The 15,015-nt window shown below is 50.3% G+C and overlaps 1 protein-coding gene across 1 annotated transcript in view; it reads left to right on the top strand.

Moving 5' to 3' along the window:
- Mgmt (O-6-methylguanine-DNA methyltransferase) overlaps positions 1 to 10,757 on the top strand; it is a 245,767-nt gene extending 235,010 nt beyond the window's left edge. Inside the window, exons 4-5 of the mRNA XM_005351423.2 lie at positions 5,327 to 5,466; positions 10,104 to 10,757. Coding sequence (XP_005351480.1) covers positions 5,327 to 5,466; positions 10,104 to 10,313 — 350 coding nt within the window. The 3' untranslated portion in view covers positions 10,314 to 10,757. The remainder of the gene's footprint in view (positions 1 to 5,326; positions 5,467 to 10,103) is intronic.
- The last annotated feature ends 4,258 nt before the right edge of the window (positions 10,758 to 15,015 follow it).

Here is a 15,015-nt window from a genome sequence, read left to right on the forward strand (position 1 = left end):
AACCCATGGCCATTCATACCCAGTGTCTCCGATTGATAGAACCCCCTGGCCATTCATACCCAGTGTCTCCAATAGAACCCATGGCCATTCATACCTAGTGTCTCCAATTGATAGAACCCCATGGCCATTTATACCCAGTGTCTCCGACTGATAGAACCTCATGGCCTTTCATACCCAGTGTCTCCAATAGAACCCTATGGCCATTCATGTTGCTACCCTGTGCAGAATGAGTTCTTTCTCCTCGGGCTTCTCTGTTTTTAGCCTTCAGCGTCTGGGTGGGCTATACTTGAGCTGAGCTTCTCGGAGTATGTCCTATTTGCTATTTACTCTGCTCTTTGAAAGCTGTTAAGTTCTTTTCCATTCCACATTTTCTCTCCTCCTAGTGGTAATCGAGCAAGAATAATAGGTCATTTGACCATGTCCCATGAATCTTCAGTTCTTCCTGGAGAGTTGTGTTTGCTCTAGATAGAATTTCTCAGAGCTCGGGTCGGGATGCTCTTGGCTTGTCTGCAGATCCTGGACCTTTTCCTCACATACTGTCATATGGGTCCCATGAAGAGCAATTTCTAAGTCAGGTTATTGACACTTTGGGGCTAACCTTTCTTCTTGGTCATTCTTGTGAACATCTATTTCTTTGACGAGACCTTCTGCCTTCCATTTGTTTCAAGAGCCTTTCCCCTTCCTGCAGCATCTGCATAACACATCCTTTCAGATTTTGTCCAATGAGTCCAGCATCAGTGTCAGCCCCAGCGTGGCTCACCTCTCCCTAGGCATCAGACATGGTTCTAACCACAAGCACATACTCAGCAATTCTGGATTACAGTTTGGCCATCCTGAATGTGATGAAATGCTAAGCCATGGTGCAGTCCAGATAAATAAATAAAATGGAATAATAATAAAAAAAAAAACCTTCTCCACAGTCCCCCTGGTGCTTTCCAGTTCTCGGGAATCCCTCTTCAGTGCCTTAGAACCCGAGCTGGGCTTTGTTCAAGTTCTGCTGAAGACTCCTCATGCCTGAGCTCAGATCCAGGCCGAGCAGCAGAAAGACAAAAGGAAGAAAAAACAAGGACTTTTGCCTACCTTCATACCTGTTGCCACCAGAAAGGGGCAGCTGCTTTTCAAGATGCAAGTTCCTGGGCCCACCATATCCCAGCATCAACATAGCATTTGGGGGGACAGTGGTGATCCCCCTCTTCTTCTGGCTGTCAGTGGGTTCCTTTCTTCCCAGTGCAGGAACTATAGCAAGCCTAGCCTGAGAGGAAAAGAATCTATAACCGCTCATCATCTTGATGTTTCCCCATCTCCTGACTTCTAGTATCACAGCTCCCCCTCCCTAAGCTGCTGTCTACAACTGCAGGGTTCCAGAAAGGTTTTGAATAGGAGGGACCAGGCAAGTGTGATCTGGAGCCGGAGCCCACTTCCTTCCAACCTGTGTTTCAACTTCATGTCTCAAAAGCTCACCCTGGCTGCCTCTGAAGCTTGTGCACTGTGAGTGCAAATGGCTGTGGGTTGTGCCAGCCTCGGTAGAGTCTCTTCCAAGCTACCTCTTGCTGCCAAGGGAACACTCCCTGGGCAGGACCCTGTGTACGGCACCTGTGCCTCTGCCCTCCTAATATCTTGGCCCAGGATGAACTCAAGGCTCATCGCCAAGAGAGGCATCTCCTATGGAAGTCAGAGCTGTGTGGACAGCCCTTGGACATATAAACCAGGCTCCAGGGGAAGCGTAGGGCCTAAGCCTCTGTGATTGTCCCGTACTCAAGTGATGCAGGACAGAGACCTGGGATGTCAAAGAAGCACCTGCAATGCTTGGTAGAAAGGGAGGGGCTCCAGAAGGAAGGTGGGCGGAGCCAGACCACCGCCTCCTCACACCACATCCCCCGTGTGGGGTCTCCCTTATCAGAAGTAGTTGAGCTTCCTGGGTCTGAGTGCAGGAGTGGAGGTGGCGGTTCCTTTTAAGGCTGTACTTCCCACTCCCTTAGCATACGTCTGAAACTCCCCGTGTCTGCAACACAGCACCACTCTGGAAAGCAGCATCCATTCCGCTTCTGATGAGCTCAAGTCCAGGTGGTATGAAATAAATAACTCATTTCCGCCTAGGTGGCTTCATTATATACACAAGCCACCAGAGCCATGTCCTTCAGAGAGGGACTCTGAAAGGCAGGGCAGCCTCTGGCAGAGCTTTGACCCCGGCTGCATCAGCCTGACAAAGTCCTGGGGCAGAGGAGCGTGCTGGAGAGAGGAAATCTTCAGAAGAGCCGTGAGAGCTTGAAGAACACCGCACTATAACATGCAGGGACTCCTTCCCATAGCTCTGGGGTTGCTGGCTTACTTCCTGTGTGGAGAGCCACCCAGGGGAAGGTTGGATTTCACTGGGTCACCCAACATGACTCGGCCAGCCACCGAGGGTTTATGTGGCCACATCAACCTTCAGAAACTGTGTTTTCCACATTCCCATTGAGCTCATGAGAGCAGATCCGCATACATTTGGAAACCGGTTCTTCACGCAAAAGTGCCAGTCCCTTCCTTGCATGTAGATGCAAGCAAATCTCCACTGCGCCCAGGTCTGCTTAGAGGCCTGTCTCTGAGAGCGGCTTCCACTAATGAGTGCATTTGCTCCTTACAACGTGAAGCAGCGTTTTCAGATACATTTGAAAAAGGATGTGCTTGATTCTGAAATGCTGCTTTCTTTGAGCCAGACTGCCTAGTGCAGCGGTTCTCAACCTGTGGGTCACAACCCCTTTGGAGTCAAACGCCCTTTCGCAGGGGTTGCATATTGGCATCACAATTCATAACAGTAGCAAAATTACAGCCATGAAGTAGCAATGAAGATGTTTTTATGGTTGGGGGTTAGCACACCACGAGGTATTCAAGGGTTGCAGAGTTAGGAAGGTTGAGAACCACCTGGCTCTTTCCCTGTGTGAACTGTGGACTGGTTAAGAACTAGTTACCAGGCCTAGGGAGGCAACTGCATTGATAGAGTGCCTGGTTCAATCCCCAGTATAAAATGGTACGTGGTGATAGGCTTGTCATAATTCTATACTAATAGATAGAAATGTAAGGGTTGGGAATTCAAGGCCACCTAACACGTTGAAGGCCAGTCTGGGATAGATGATAAAAACAGAAAGTTTCCTGTGATAAACTGACAGCAAAGCTGAACTTGGGGCTGTCAAGGTGGCTCAGTGGTTAACAGTACCCGCTGCTCTTCAGGGGAACCAGTTTCAATTCCCAGCACTCAGCCTGCAGCTTCAGTCTAGAGGACCCAATGCCCTTCTCTGCCTTCCATGAGCACCAGCCATGCATGTGGTACATGTACAATCATGCAAGTAAACTTACATAGAAAATAAAAACAAGTATTAAAAAGCCGAATATGTTTGAGATTCTATACTGGTATCTGAACACATAGACTTTTCATTCCAGATGCTTTTCCACCTGGGGAGAAAGATGCTCCGTGACCTGACAGTCCGTGGTCGGAGACCCCATGGCTGGGAGCCACCATTGTATAGATGCCAATGTCTCTCACAGTCATATCTGCTCCAGTTAGGCTGTCCTTTGGTTTAATCGCAGCAGGTTACTAAAGTGCTAGACTGTCCTAGAAGCATCAGTCACAGCCTTCTCTCTGGGCCACAGCACAGGCGAGAGCCCATGGGGTCTGCACCCTCTGAGAAAAACCAGGCAGCTCCTGCTTCCTGCAGCATGGGGCTGCTTCCTTTGCTCCCTCCCTGCCGCAGCTCCTTGAAGCCTTTCTCAGGGTGCCCTGGCCTGCCTTCCTTCTCCTCCTCTGCCTGCTTCCTTTGCTTTTCTCAGACAACAGTAACAATAAGTACGATTAGCAAGGTGATTCGGAGCCCCTTTCAGAGGGCAAGACAGTAAACAGAGCTTGTTTGCCTAAGGAAACCCTCCCAGCACCCAGCCACTCAAACGGCGTGTGTTAATGAACCCAGAGCCGTTAATGCGGTTTCTTCAGTTAAATTGATTCATGAATTTTGAAGAGAACATTATCTAATGAATTTTCTTTGAATAGAAAGCAATTAAAAGGACAAATCAGTCTGATTAACCCCAAAGTCACCCTCCTGCCACAAATGCTGTACAGTTTGAAATTATATCATAAAAAAACTAGAGCACATTCGCTGTGTCTGTGCCCTCTACTAATCCATGTAAATTAATGAACAACAAAGTTAATTTCTTTGATGACCCTTTTCTAGTATCACCTGGATTATGCTGATGTTTAATTTGCTTAATGTTATAATAAAGACTAAACAGGGTTTTTTTTTCCTCCAGTGAAGTGATTATCATTCCCTTCAGTTAAGAAGTGATTTTTATTATTTAACATGCATGTAAGGGTGTGTTTCCTGTAAGGACCGAATCACACTCCCTGCCAGCTTAGCACCACATGTGGCCAGCACCGTGGAGGACACACTCCCTGATGTCATCTCTGCCCCTGGAGCCCTCCCCTCCTCTCTGTTGTTCCCATCAGAAACTCCTGCCCCAAGTCTTGGAGCCCCAGGGATGGTGGATATGGCTTGGCCTTCCTGCTCCCCAACCTGTGTGTCCCCTTAGGAAGACAATAGGAATCCATTGACACCAGACTCATCCTTCTGCCTGGGCTTCTGCCCTCCTTAAGGTACATTGTAAGGAATGATTCCAGAACCCAGAGGCATCAGGGAGCTGGCTATGCCTCGCCCCAGCCATTTCTGCTGCAGTCACAAAATGCATGGCACTTGATGTGGCTGGTCAGAGGAAACGGGAAGAGGTGCTTTATTTTTGCAGCACTGCTCAGTCAAGATGCCTGCAGCTGCCTGGAACCAGGGTCACCCCAACCTGGGCATACTGGTATTCAGAGCAGCCCTGGGGATAGTCCTGCCCACTGCTGGGTGTTGACAGCTAGAAGAGGGTCCCATCCCATCCCTGGAGACTTCCTCCTCCTGCATCTCACCTGAAGTTGGAAACGAACCAGCAGCCCAAAGGGCTTTTACGTAGGTGGGCCAGCAGGGGCTCCCATGCTTGCTAATTGAACTGTGTGCAAATGTGTGCCTGCCCGCTCACAGAAAGAGCATCCCACACAGCTCCACATGGACCGCGAGGAAGATGGAAAGAAATTAAAGATGTGGGAAGCCTTCCGAGGCCCACCTGCTTTGTGCCCGGCTCCCTCCCAGCTCTCCTTGCTTGTGCCGCCGTGACAGGGTGTTGTGTGGAGGCCTGTGTTTTAATTGAGTGTAACACCTCTATTTGTGTCATTGTATTTTCTGCTGGGGAACTGGCAGCTATTTATATCTGAGCCGCTGGAGCCGTTGGTCCAAATCACGTCACTCTGTTTTCTTTCTTTCAGATTCATTCACGAGACAGGTGTTATGGAAGCTGCTGAAGGTTGTGAAATTCGGAGAAATGGTTTCTTACCAGCAATTAGCAGCCCTGGCAGGCAACCCCAAAGCGGCTCGCGCAGTAGGAGGAGCAATGAGGAGCAATCCAGTAAGTTCCTGCAGATGGCCAGCAGGCTGGATACCTGCCCTTGCTGGGTTTTGAACCACTCTGGGAGCCGCCGAGTGTCATTTGAATAAATGTATTTCAGAGGCTATGTGGCCGGGTGGGGAGGCAACTCCTGGGAGAGGGACCTACCCTCGTGTCCCGGCCTCATGAGTCCTTTGTCACAGCAGCCACTTACCAGAGAGGAGGAAACCGGGAGAGTGGCAAGCAGACAAGAAGTCAGCCTGTCCATTCATTCACCACGCACTGGCTAGTCCCCACACTGGGTACCTGGTGAGTGGCGGCTTTCTTCCATCCACTGGAAATGCAGCCGTATGTCCAGAAGACAAGAGGCCTGCCCATGTGGCACCAGCCTTCTGAGAAGGTTTTGGTGAAATAGTACAACCCCATCTCCCTGGGTCCCTGGGGTATGAGGAGCCTAGGAGATGTGACACCTAGCATCATAGATGTCTACTGTCCTTGGGTGTCAGCTCCGCAGGGAACGGCTCTTCCCCCAGAATGCATCAGCGTTTATTTATGTTCCTTCCTGCAAATCTGTCAGAGTTTATTGAGCTCCAAGTTGCCAGCCCACAAGAAGGTGACGCTTTTAGAGACAGCCTGTGGTCCCACATTGCAGTGGGTATTTTGGCTCCCCCGGAACAGCTAAAGTCCAGGCCAAGGCCCTGCAGGCCCGTGGGCCTTGGATGGGCAAGAAAGCACTACCTCCAGGTTCCCTAAATGTCCCGAGCAGCTTCTCTGTGCCAGTATAGGTGTGCTGTCATGTTGATAAAGCTGTTTGGGCCTCTAACATGACAGAAAAATGCCACCTGATCAGAAGTGTACCCTGTCTGGAAGGGACATTGATGAATCAGGCAGTCTGAGCCTCCTTTGGTGGGTAGTGGTTGTTGTTTTGAGAGGGGGTTTCTCTGTGTAGCATTGGAAGTCCTGGAACTCACTATGTAGACCAAACGATCCTCAAACTCACAGAGATCCTCCTGCCTCTGCCTCCCATTTGTTAAGATTAAAGGGGTATGCATCACACCTGGCTTTGGGGATGACTTTTGAGGTCTCCCAGCAAAACTTTTCTCCTGCCTTTTGGTAGACCACCATTTCTGGCTGGGCCACAGCTAGATTTTGACACATTAGATTTTTCTTTTTCTTTTTTATATAGGCTAGGGTTTCTCTATGGAGCCCTGGGGTTGACCTGGAACTCTCTCTGTAGACCAGGCTGGAAGTCCTAGAGGTACCTGTGTTTGCCTCCTGAGTTCTGGGACTAAAGCCATTCATCACCATGCTTGGCCATGAGGCATTAGATTTTGTTATAGACAAAGAAACAGCTCCAATACACTTTTGTTCTGTGACTCCGTTTAATACCCCTGGAGAACAGAGGAGGCCAGCGCTTTCTACCCTTCTCCTACTGCACCCCTGCAGCTACTGTTTTGAACACACGCCAACCGTCCTGGCCTTTGAATGGGGTAGGTCTCTCTGTACCACACTCCCAGGTCTGAATCCCTCCTGAGGCTGAGGAGGAGGTGTTGCCATTTCCCAGGTGACTCCTGCCGCAGGACCAACGGTTCGGTATTTAGCCACACTCAAGTTAGGAACTGAGTTGTTTTGTTTTCCAAGTTTCCCGTGTGCACTCACATGGTGATGAAGATGGTCCCATCAGTGGGCACCAATGCCACAGCTTCTGCTTGGAGTGCAGCTAACATCTGTGCTTTAAGAACAAGCTCAGCTGCCCAGGGTACCCACTGGGACACATACCGTACCCACTTTGGTGATGAGTCTCCATCAAGCACCCCTAGAAACGAGTATGAGAAGGGGATATTGAGACTTGAGGGAGAAAAAGCCTGGACAGTGGTAGGTTCTGCCTGCTGCCTGTGTTGGTGGTGTCCTCAGCACCACTGAGGACAGGGCCCAAGGTGGGGTGGCTGTATATGTCCCCCTTAGCGCAAAGCCGCCAATTTGGCATAAGCTTATGGAGGATAAAGTTCTCATGTTTTGGCTAAGCAGTGCTATTCACAAATGCGAGAAGAGGGGCAGGAAGGTGTAGACTGCCCCAGGCACTGGAGGCCTCACCTCACATCATCGCTTTGGTGGCTGACAGGAACCTCATGCCATGTGGCCTCACAGCTGGCCATTGCTGGGTTAGCCACCTCAAGAACAGGAGATGCCTTTTGCAGGGTGGGAGTTTCCTCCATCCAGGAGCTCAGCTTCTCCCAAGTTTCCCAAGTGAGACTCACTGGCCCTGCCAGGAGACTGGGCAACCTCTGGAGGGTGCCACACCACCCTGAATAAGGGATGCCCAGGCCCAATGACTTTTCATGTGCACACACGCATGCGTGCACGCACACACTAGCTCACTCACAAAACCCCCTTCTGCCACATCCTCAGACACAATTTGCTAAATGTAGTTCAGAGGCGATCAATACAAGCTGAGGGAGTTTCCCACCTTTTTCTAAACAAACACATTCCTGAGGAGTTAGTTTATTCGCAGATTGCCGTGAGCACCGATGACCCCCGAGTCCTGTTCTGCCATTCACCCAGATGGCTGTTGATAAAGATTTAGCATCATGTTCTGAGTGTCAGGGTTGTCAGTGGAGCTGAACCATTTGACCAGAAGAAAAAAACGCACCGGGAGCTATTGATTACAACTTCTCGGTGTCACTCGTTCACCAGGATTTAGGTATTGATGAGGCTGCGAGTGAAAACAAGCTTTCTCCCTTGTGGCCTCTGCCCAGAAGAACAAAGGCAAAGTTGGAAGAAATATTCAGCCAGTTCCAGAATCAGAGGGATTCCATTATCGATCGCAGGGCCCCTTCATGTTATTTTTGTTGGAGACAAATCTATGGGTTTGGAAGTTTTATAGCAGTTGAGAAAGGGCTTGCGCGAGTGATGGATCCGGGTATTGGACAAATTAGATTTCACAGCATGAAGATTTCAATGAAGCTGTAATACCACGGGCTCCTTGAGTATCGCTAGCAATGGCATTGCCTGCAGCAGGGGCTGTCAAGAAGAGGGCAGCAGTGGTACGGGTCCTTCAGATATGGCCATGGATGGAGCCCCAGTAAATCTTACTGGAGCCCCAGTAAGGAGCTGTTGCTAGCCTGATGTGAAGCAGGGTCCATTTCTGAAGGTGAGCTGTGTGAGTACGTCACCCATCCACCTGCATTCTGTGCTGGCAGTCCCTCGACTCTGCGTTGATCCACAGAAGGAAGCAGAGAGAGGTGTGCTTGGTGCTCACTCTGTTATCCCATAATCCCTTGAGAGGGAAGAAAACCGTCAAAGCTGAGAGGTCAGATCTGCTATCCCGTAGAATGGTGGAAAGTTCATCTCAGTGCCAGCAAGATCAGATGGAGTGGCATGCCTGTCTCCACCGAAGCTGAAGGGTTGATGTCACCTCACAGTCTTCTGACTCTGTCACTATTGTATTTCATTTTTCTTATATAAATCAGTCAGAAGGTTCTATTCTCAACACCTGTCGTGGCTCTTTTCAAGGTCAAGGTCAGACACTGTCAAGGTCACACGCTGTCATCTCCGTACACCTGGAATGCCACTTCTCACCCCGGGTGTATGGTCAGCTCTCACCTTCCCGATTGTCATGCCAGTAGTCCTTAAAACTACTCATAGACCACATCTGTCCACGTCATCACGGTAGCCATCGGAGTCAAAGCAGGAGAAGGTGTGTGAGGTGTGGGAAATCGTGTCCCCATCTCCCACGCTTTGTTGTAAAACTGAATGCTGGGAGAAAGAAGGGTGGAGTCAAAGAGAAGCCATGGAGCCCCTGGAGACAGACGCTGGAACTTAAACCAGTAAGCCACAGATATGTGGCGATACACAGATTAATAGAAATGGGTACCTCAGACCATCTGAGTTGGGAGGCTTCAGAAACCCTGATAAGAACTTCCTAGTCTACGGACCTTGTTGGGACACTGGATGTGATGCCAATGGCACTGTGTCTGGGGGAAGGTGTAGACACAGGTGCCATTGAGATTCCATGTATCCCAAAGAAAAGGGAAAGAGAAACTCCCAATACACAGGCACAGCGTAAGTTGGCTTGGCCAGCTTTTCCTGTGCAGGGCCACTGGGGAATATTCTGTGTGTTCACAAAGCAGCCACAGATGGCAGCCAAAGGCATGGCTGTGTTCAAATAAAACTTTATTTACAAAATCAGAAGGTAGGTAGCATCAGCTTCACAGCCATGGTTTGCCAACACCTTGGGTAAACTGGGCCTGCCACCATCCCTGAAGATTCTAGTTACAGATTGGTGACATCAGAAAGTCTTGTGGAACTCAGAAATGCAGGTATATAAATATAACTATATACAAATATATATATACAAATAACTTGAGTAGGGGCACATGTTCAATCACCCCTCAGGTGCAATTCGGTGTCTTCCTAAACCTTGATACAAAGAATCCCATATCCCTCATATACCTCAGAACAGATGTCCATCCCACAAAGGATACGCTCAGGGCCTCTGTAGGGTACAAAGTAGGAGTACTGAAGGAACCAGCATGACGGCCATGCCAGGAACCTGCTAACTGGAGATCAGCCTGGTAGTGCCGGACAGGCAGGACCTTGTCAGTAGCATAGAGACCTCAGCCTCGAGCCAGACTGACAGTGGCATTCCTGTTTTTCAGGTCCCCATTCTCATCCCCTGCCACCGCGTGATCTGTAGCGATGGCACCCTTGGCAATTACTCTGGAGGAGGGCAGGCTGTGAAGGAGTGGCTTCTGACCCACGAGGGCATCCCAACCCGGCAGCCAACCTGCAAGGCCTTGGGTCTGACTGGGACCTGGCTCAGGCCGTCCCGTGGCTCCACCAGCTCCAAGCCATCTGGCCGGAAATGAGTGGCTGTCGGAGTGACAACACTGTAAGGGGTGTCGGAAGCGGGGGTGCAGTGGAGGTCCCACTATATTAAAAGCTAGATGTGTCCTGGGGGACGGGAGTTGGCTGTCCTTTCCTGTTTCTACATTTTCCAGCAGAATGAGTTGAAACGACCCACCCTTGTGGATGTCATCAGCTCCCTTCTCTGACATGGTTACCGTTCCATTTTTAATGCCTATTAATGTGGGGGTGAGAGTGAGAAAGGCCTTGTGAGACTTAGGGCCCCTTTGCATGAAGGGAGATGCGTCTGACACCTGCAGACAACAGCTAGCCACCCCAGACTGTCCATACCGCACGGCTGACACACACAGTCAGCCTTCAAGCCATCTATCCTGAGGAGATTGCAGGCCCCACTCAGTTCCCAACACCCCACCCTCGTTGGCCGGAGGAGGGACAGGCTAGGAGATAAATACCTTTTTGGGGTCTGTATTGTTTCTCCACCTGCCAGGAAAGTGTCTTGCATCCTCTGTGGCACTGTGGTCTACCATGATGAGATTGGGGGAGGGGAGGAGTATCTTCCAGAAATGATTTGGAATACTGAACAGCACACGGGGCATGAATTTGGCTGGGCTGGTGTCCTCATAGGCATTCACGTCAGGTCACTTCCCGATCCCAGCTGTTTTTGCTTTCCTCGTCTTTAAATGCTCTGGATCATATGTAGGTGGAAGGGACATGGTCCTTCTTGGGAGTGTCAAGGATCCGGGACCAGTAAAGGTCCCAACTCTCCCACGTTGATCTGTATGTTCAAGGTCATCCACAGTAATAGTGGTCAGCCCATGGAGACTGCCAGCACTGGAGACTGTCGCCCAGTCCACCACGTGGCTCCTTCTGATGTCTTCCAGCTCTAAAGTGGACTATTCCTAAAAAGTGAGAGGAAAATCTGGATAAAGAAACAGCCTGAGTTTGGAGGAATGAACCACCAGTCATGGAGCAGAAAGTTAGGTTCAATAGCAGCTTCTCTGAGCATGGAGAACACCCATGTCATCTGAGATGGAGAGACAGCCCCTAAGGAGCTTGCATTGATGAGCTCAGTACTGCATGCTACCTTAGCATCCACGTAAACAAACCGCAGGCCTGGTTTCCGACTTACCATGTCCTTGTACCAGCGGCACTAACTCTGGTATGTTTGTGAAGAGGCATTACGAATGCCACACTTGGTGGGTTTTTTCAGGATAGGGTTGGGCGTGCACACTGGCATCCTCCCATCTGGCTTCACCAGGGCACTTTCTGCTTCTTTTCTAAAAGGGTCATCTTTTTCTGACGTGATCAGCAAGACATGTGGGTAGGACTGGAATACCTTGCATCCGAGTGATGCCACATTGATGTCTCTCCGGCACCAAGAAGTCACTGTCTGGTGCCTTTGTCCTGAAGAGAACAGAATTATCAAAGAGCTACTCTGGGCCCTGCAGCCTCCTGCGCCTTGTGTGTGCGTGTTCCAACAGAGGGCACCGTGGCTGCAGTGTGCTGGGGAGACCCCAGCCTCCTCTCTGCTTAAGAGGGATTTGAAAGGTGGGCGTCAGGGTTGAACTCAACGGTTTCTGAGCAGCTTCTCTCCACTGCCATGTGGGCCACCAGGCCAGTGCCTTGTATATAGGCCTCCTGTGCCTGGTTGGCCTACATAATGGGAGCTTTCCTTGTGATCGCTACATTTCCAAACAGATTCAGGCTCTAAGAGGAGCCTGGGGCTGTACAGACATCCACGGCCGAACCCCCAGCATGGGACAGCCACATGCACCTGGGACACCAACCCCATCAAAGCCGCAAGGGCAACCTGGCAGCTCCAGGTAGCCTGGAATGACGAGCAGGCGTGTTTGGGCCTGCTCTTGGAGCAGGACGAAAGCCGTGTCTCCTCTCCTCTCCGAGGGTTTCCTCGGTGCTGTCATAACAGGTTCCTAGATGCCCCGAGGTAGCCGTTGACAGCAGCAGGACTCACCGCAGTGACCGTGTACTGCTCCAAGGATAAACTCTGCAGAGGCTGACATGAAACGCCAGCGCGGTCGCCTGGAGCCGCTCTAGCTCAGGGTTGCAGCGCAGCTTGTGAAAATAAGAGGAAGAGGAAAGGCATAAAGAGTTACAAAAAAATATTTTCCAAATAAAAAGAAAATGTTGAAACAAGAAAGCTGTGTTCTTTGGCCTTGGCCTCGGGTCCCCCTCACCTATTGAGTCTCCATGGCCTGAGCTCCTGCGCTTTGAATGCTGAGGCGGAGGCGCACGCAGCGTGTCAGCTGTCACTGCACCGAGGCTTCTGCCAGCCTCCCTGTCATCTTGCCACCTCCGTAAACCACTGTGGCCAAAGACTCAGACCTCACTGACAGCAGAGTAGACTGGTTGTGAAGGAGGCTGAAACTCGGAAGTGCATGTGTTTCCCCCAGTAAGGGAGGTTTTTTTTCTTCATTATGTAAGACACACTGCCCACTTACCTGTGTCCTGTGGCCCTATCCGGTGAGGAAGAAACAAAAATGCAAGCTTAACCTGTTTTCTGCCCCCAAGAAGGGACTCTCCAGCCTGGAGTAAGGGCAGTCCAGGGTTTGGAAGCCAAGTTCCTGTAAAAAACTTTATTGGATAAAGGGATTGTTCTTTGAGATTTTAGAAGCAACAGGTGAAGGCAGTGAGTACTTTGAAGGAAAGGACAGACTTGCGTGGGAGGTAACCGGATGAGTTTCTGGAATGTTCTTCAGGGCTGTAGAAGATCCATACTCCTTGATGTCTTCCAGTATACCTCTCTCTTCCATAGGTTCCGCTTTCTATTACTGCCCTGTTGCCCCAAGTCCCCTTTTTAGAAGGGACCTAGTGTACCTAGCACTGATACAGTCACACCAATCCCTCAGCCCTGTCAGGACAACTTTCCCCTGTGAGCACATGGAGAAGAAAGCCCGCAGCAGGTGTTGTCAGTGGCAGGGGAGGGGTTGCGGACCATCTCCAGCTTCTCGGGGTCACTGAAAACTAGGTAAAATGCTGCATGTATTCCACCATGTGCCCGGGTCTAGTCCTCAGGAACAAAATGTCTCTGTGGATCTCAGTGTCAGCTCAGACCTCAATGCTATCAGAGTGATGAGGGGGTGGCAATGGCATCTGTGTGAAACCCTTCCTTTCCCTTCCGTTCCAGAGAGCCCGGTGCTCCTTTGATTTCAGACATTGTATGGTAGGACTCTGGAGTGACAGGCACGTTGGCTTACTATACGAGCCAAGGAGGGCTTCCTGTTACCCTGAAGATTTTTCTGTAAGTCCACTCAAGAAGCGAAAACTTCTGCAGCTTCCTCCTGTTGGGAGAGGTCTGGGTCCCTGTGTCTCACAACTATATCACAGAAGGCAGATAGGGCCCCTGGGTGGGAAGCTCAATTTTTGGATCTCCTCCAAGCCATCTCTGTACGCCCTTTGTCTTCATGAACATTGTATCAAAGTCTGTATTTAAGAGTCTAGAATTAGCAGAGTGCAGAAGGCCACACGGGATGTAGTTGCAGCTGTTGAAGAGGCAGAGGCAGGAGGATGGTAACTTAAAAGCCAGCCTGGGCTGCTTAGAAAGACCTATGTCTTACATACCATTTTTCTAAAAAAGCACTTGTGACATGGGAGCAGGAGGATGGAGGTCAGCCTGGTCTACTTAGCCAGTTTCAGGAGCAGGAGGATGGAGGCCAGCCTGGTCTACTTAGCCCGTTTCAGGAGCAGGAGGACGGAGGCCAGCCTGGTCTACCTAACCAGTTTTAGGCTAGGGAGGACTGCAGAGGGAGATACTGCAAAACAGCAACCAAAAAAATCAAAGGAAAAAATTGAAGAATTAAGATCCTAGCAATTTCACTTGAACAGTTTGGATAAAATTAAATGAGACTCTGTAAAAGGCTCCTTTCAGGTCCCATTGTCTGTCTGTCTGTCTGTCTGTCTGAAACAAAGGGAAAGTGATCACCAAAAGCCAGCAAGAGCCCAGAGAAACCATAGGTTCTGACATGGCTCCAGGTGACCAAGCACGGGCATCCGGGGGCCTCAGAATGCCGGGACCCCATGGCTCCAGCTGCTGACAGATGAAAACCGCCTGGTCTCCATCACACAGGGCCTCTCCAACAAGAGTCTGTGGTGGGATTGGGGGCCAGAGTAGATGAGGAAATAGGAAGTGGATGCTGGGCCGGGAGGTGCAAATTGACAGCAGGGCCCAGCCTGACAGCGCCTCTGATTGATGAGAGGACACTGTTAACAAGCCTTTAAAGTTTCTCATTAATGTTTTTTTTCACTGAAGAGAGCCACAAGAAAAAAAATTCCACATGGACGGTAATTAAGATCGATCCTGTACAGTATGGTGCTGGCGCTGTTGGGAGCCTTTAAAAGAAGAAAGCAAACTCTCCTATTAAACACTCATTTTCAGGCTGCCAACTTCTGGGTTATTGAAGCCCCATGCCATGTGCAGGAGGCACATTGTGTGGACTAGGGTGGTGGTGGGCCTCACAGGGAACCTGTTTTCACTGACGACACCGAATGGAGCCTCCACCTTTCCATTGCCGTGATCTCTGATTGAGTGGCCCAGGTGACAGGAGCTTTTGGCCAGTCCCACGGAGTGTCGAAGCTGGCTCTGCATGACATGTGTGACCCTCCAAGAGATTCCAACTCTGGAGTGAGGTGGAGGGCAGAGGAAGGAACCGCGAGGTTAAGAATCGTGTCTCTGGCGCCCTTGTCGGC

This window comes from Microtus ochrogaster, chromosome 8, assembly GCF_000317375.1.
Source record: "Microtus ochrogaster isolate Prairie Vole_2 chromosome 8, MicOch1.0, whole genome shotgun sequence".
NCBI classification, from domain to species: Eukaryota; Metazoa; Chordata; class Mammalia; order Rodentia; family Cricetidae; genus Microtus; species Microtus ochrogaster.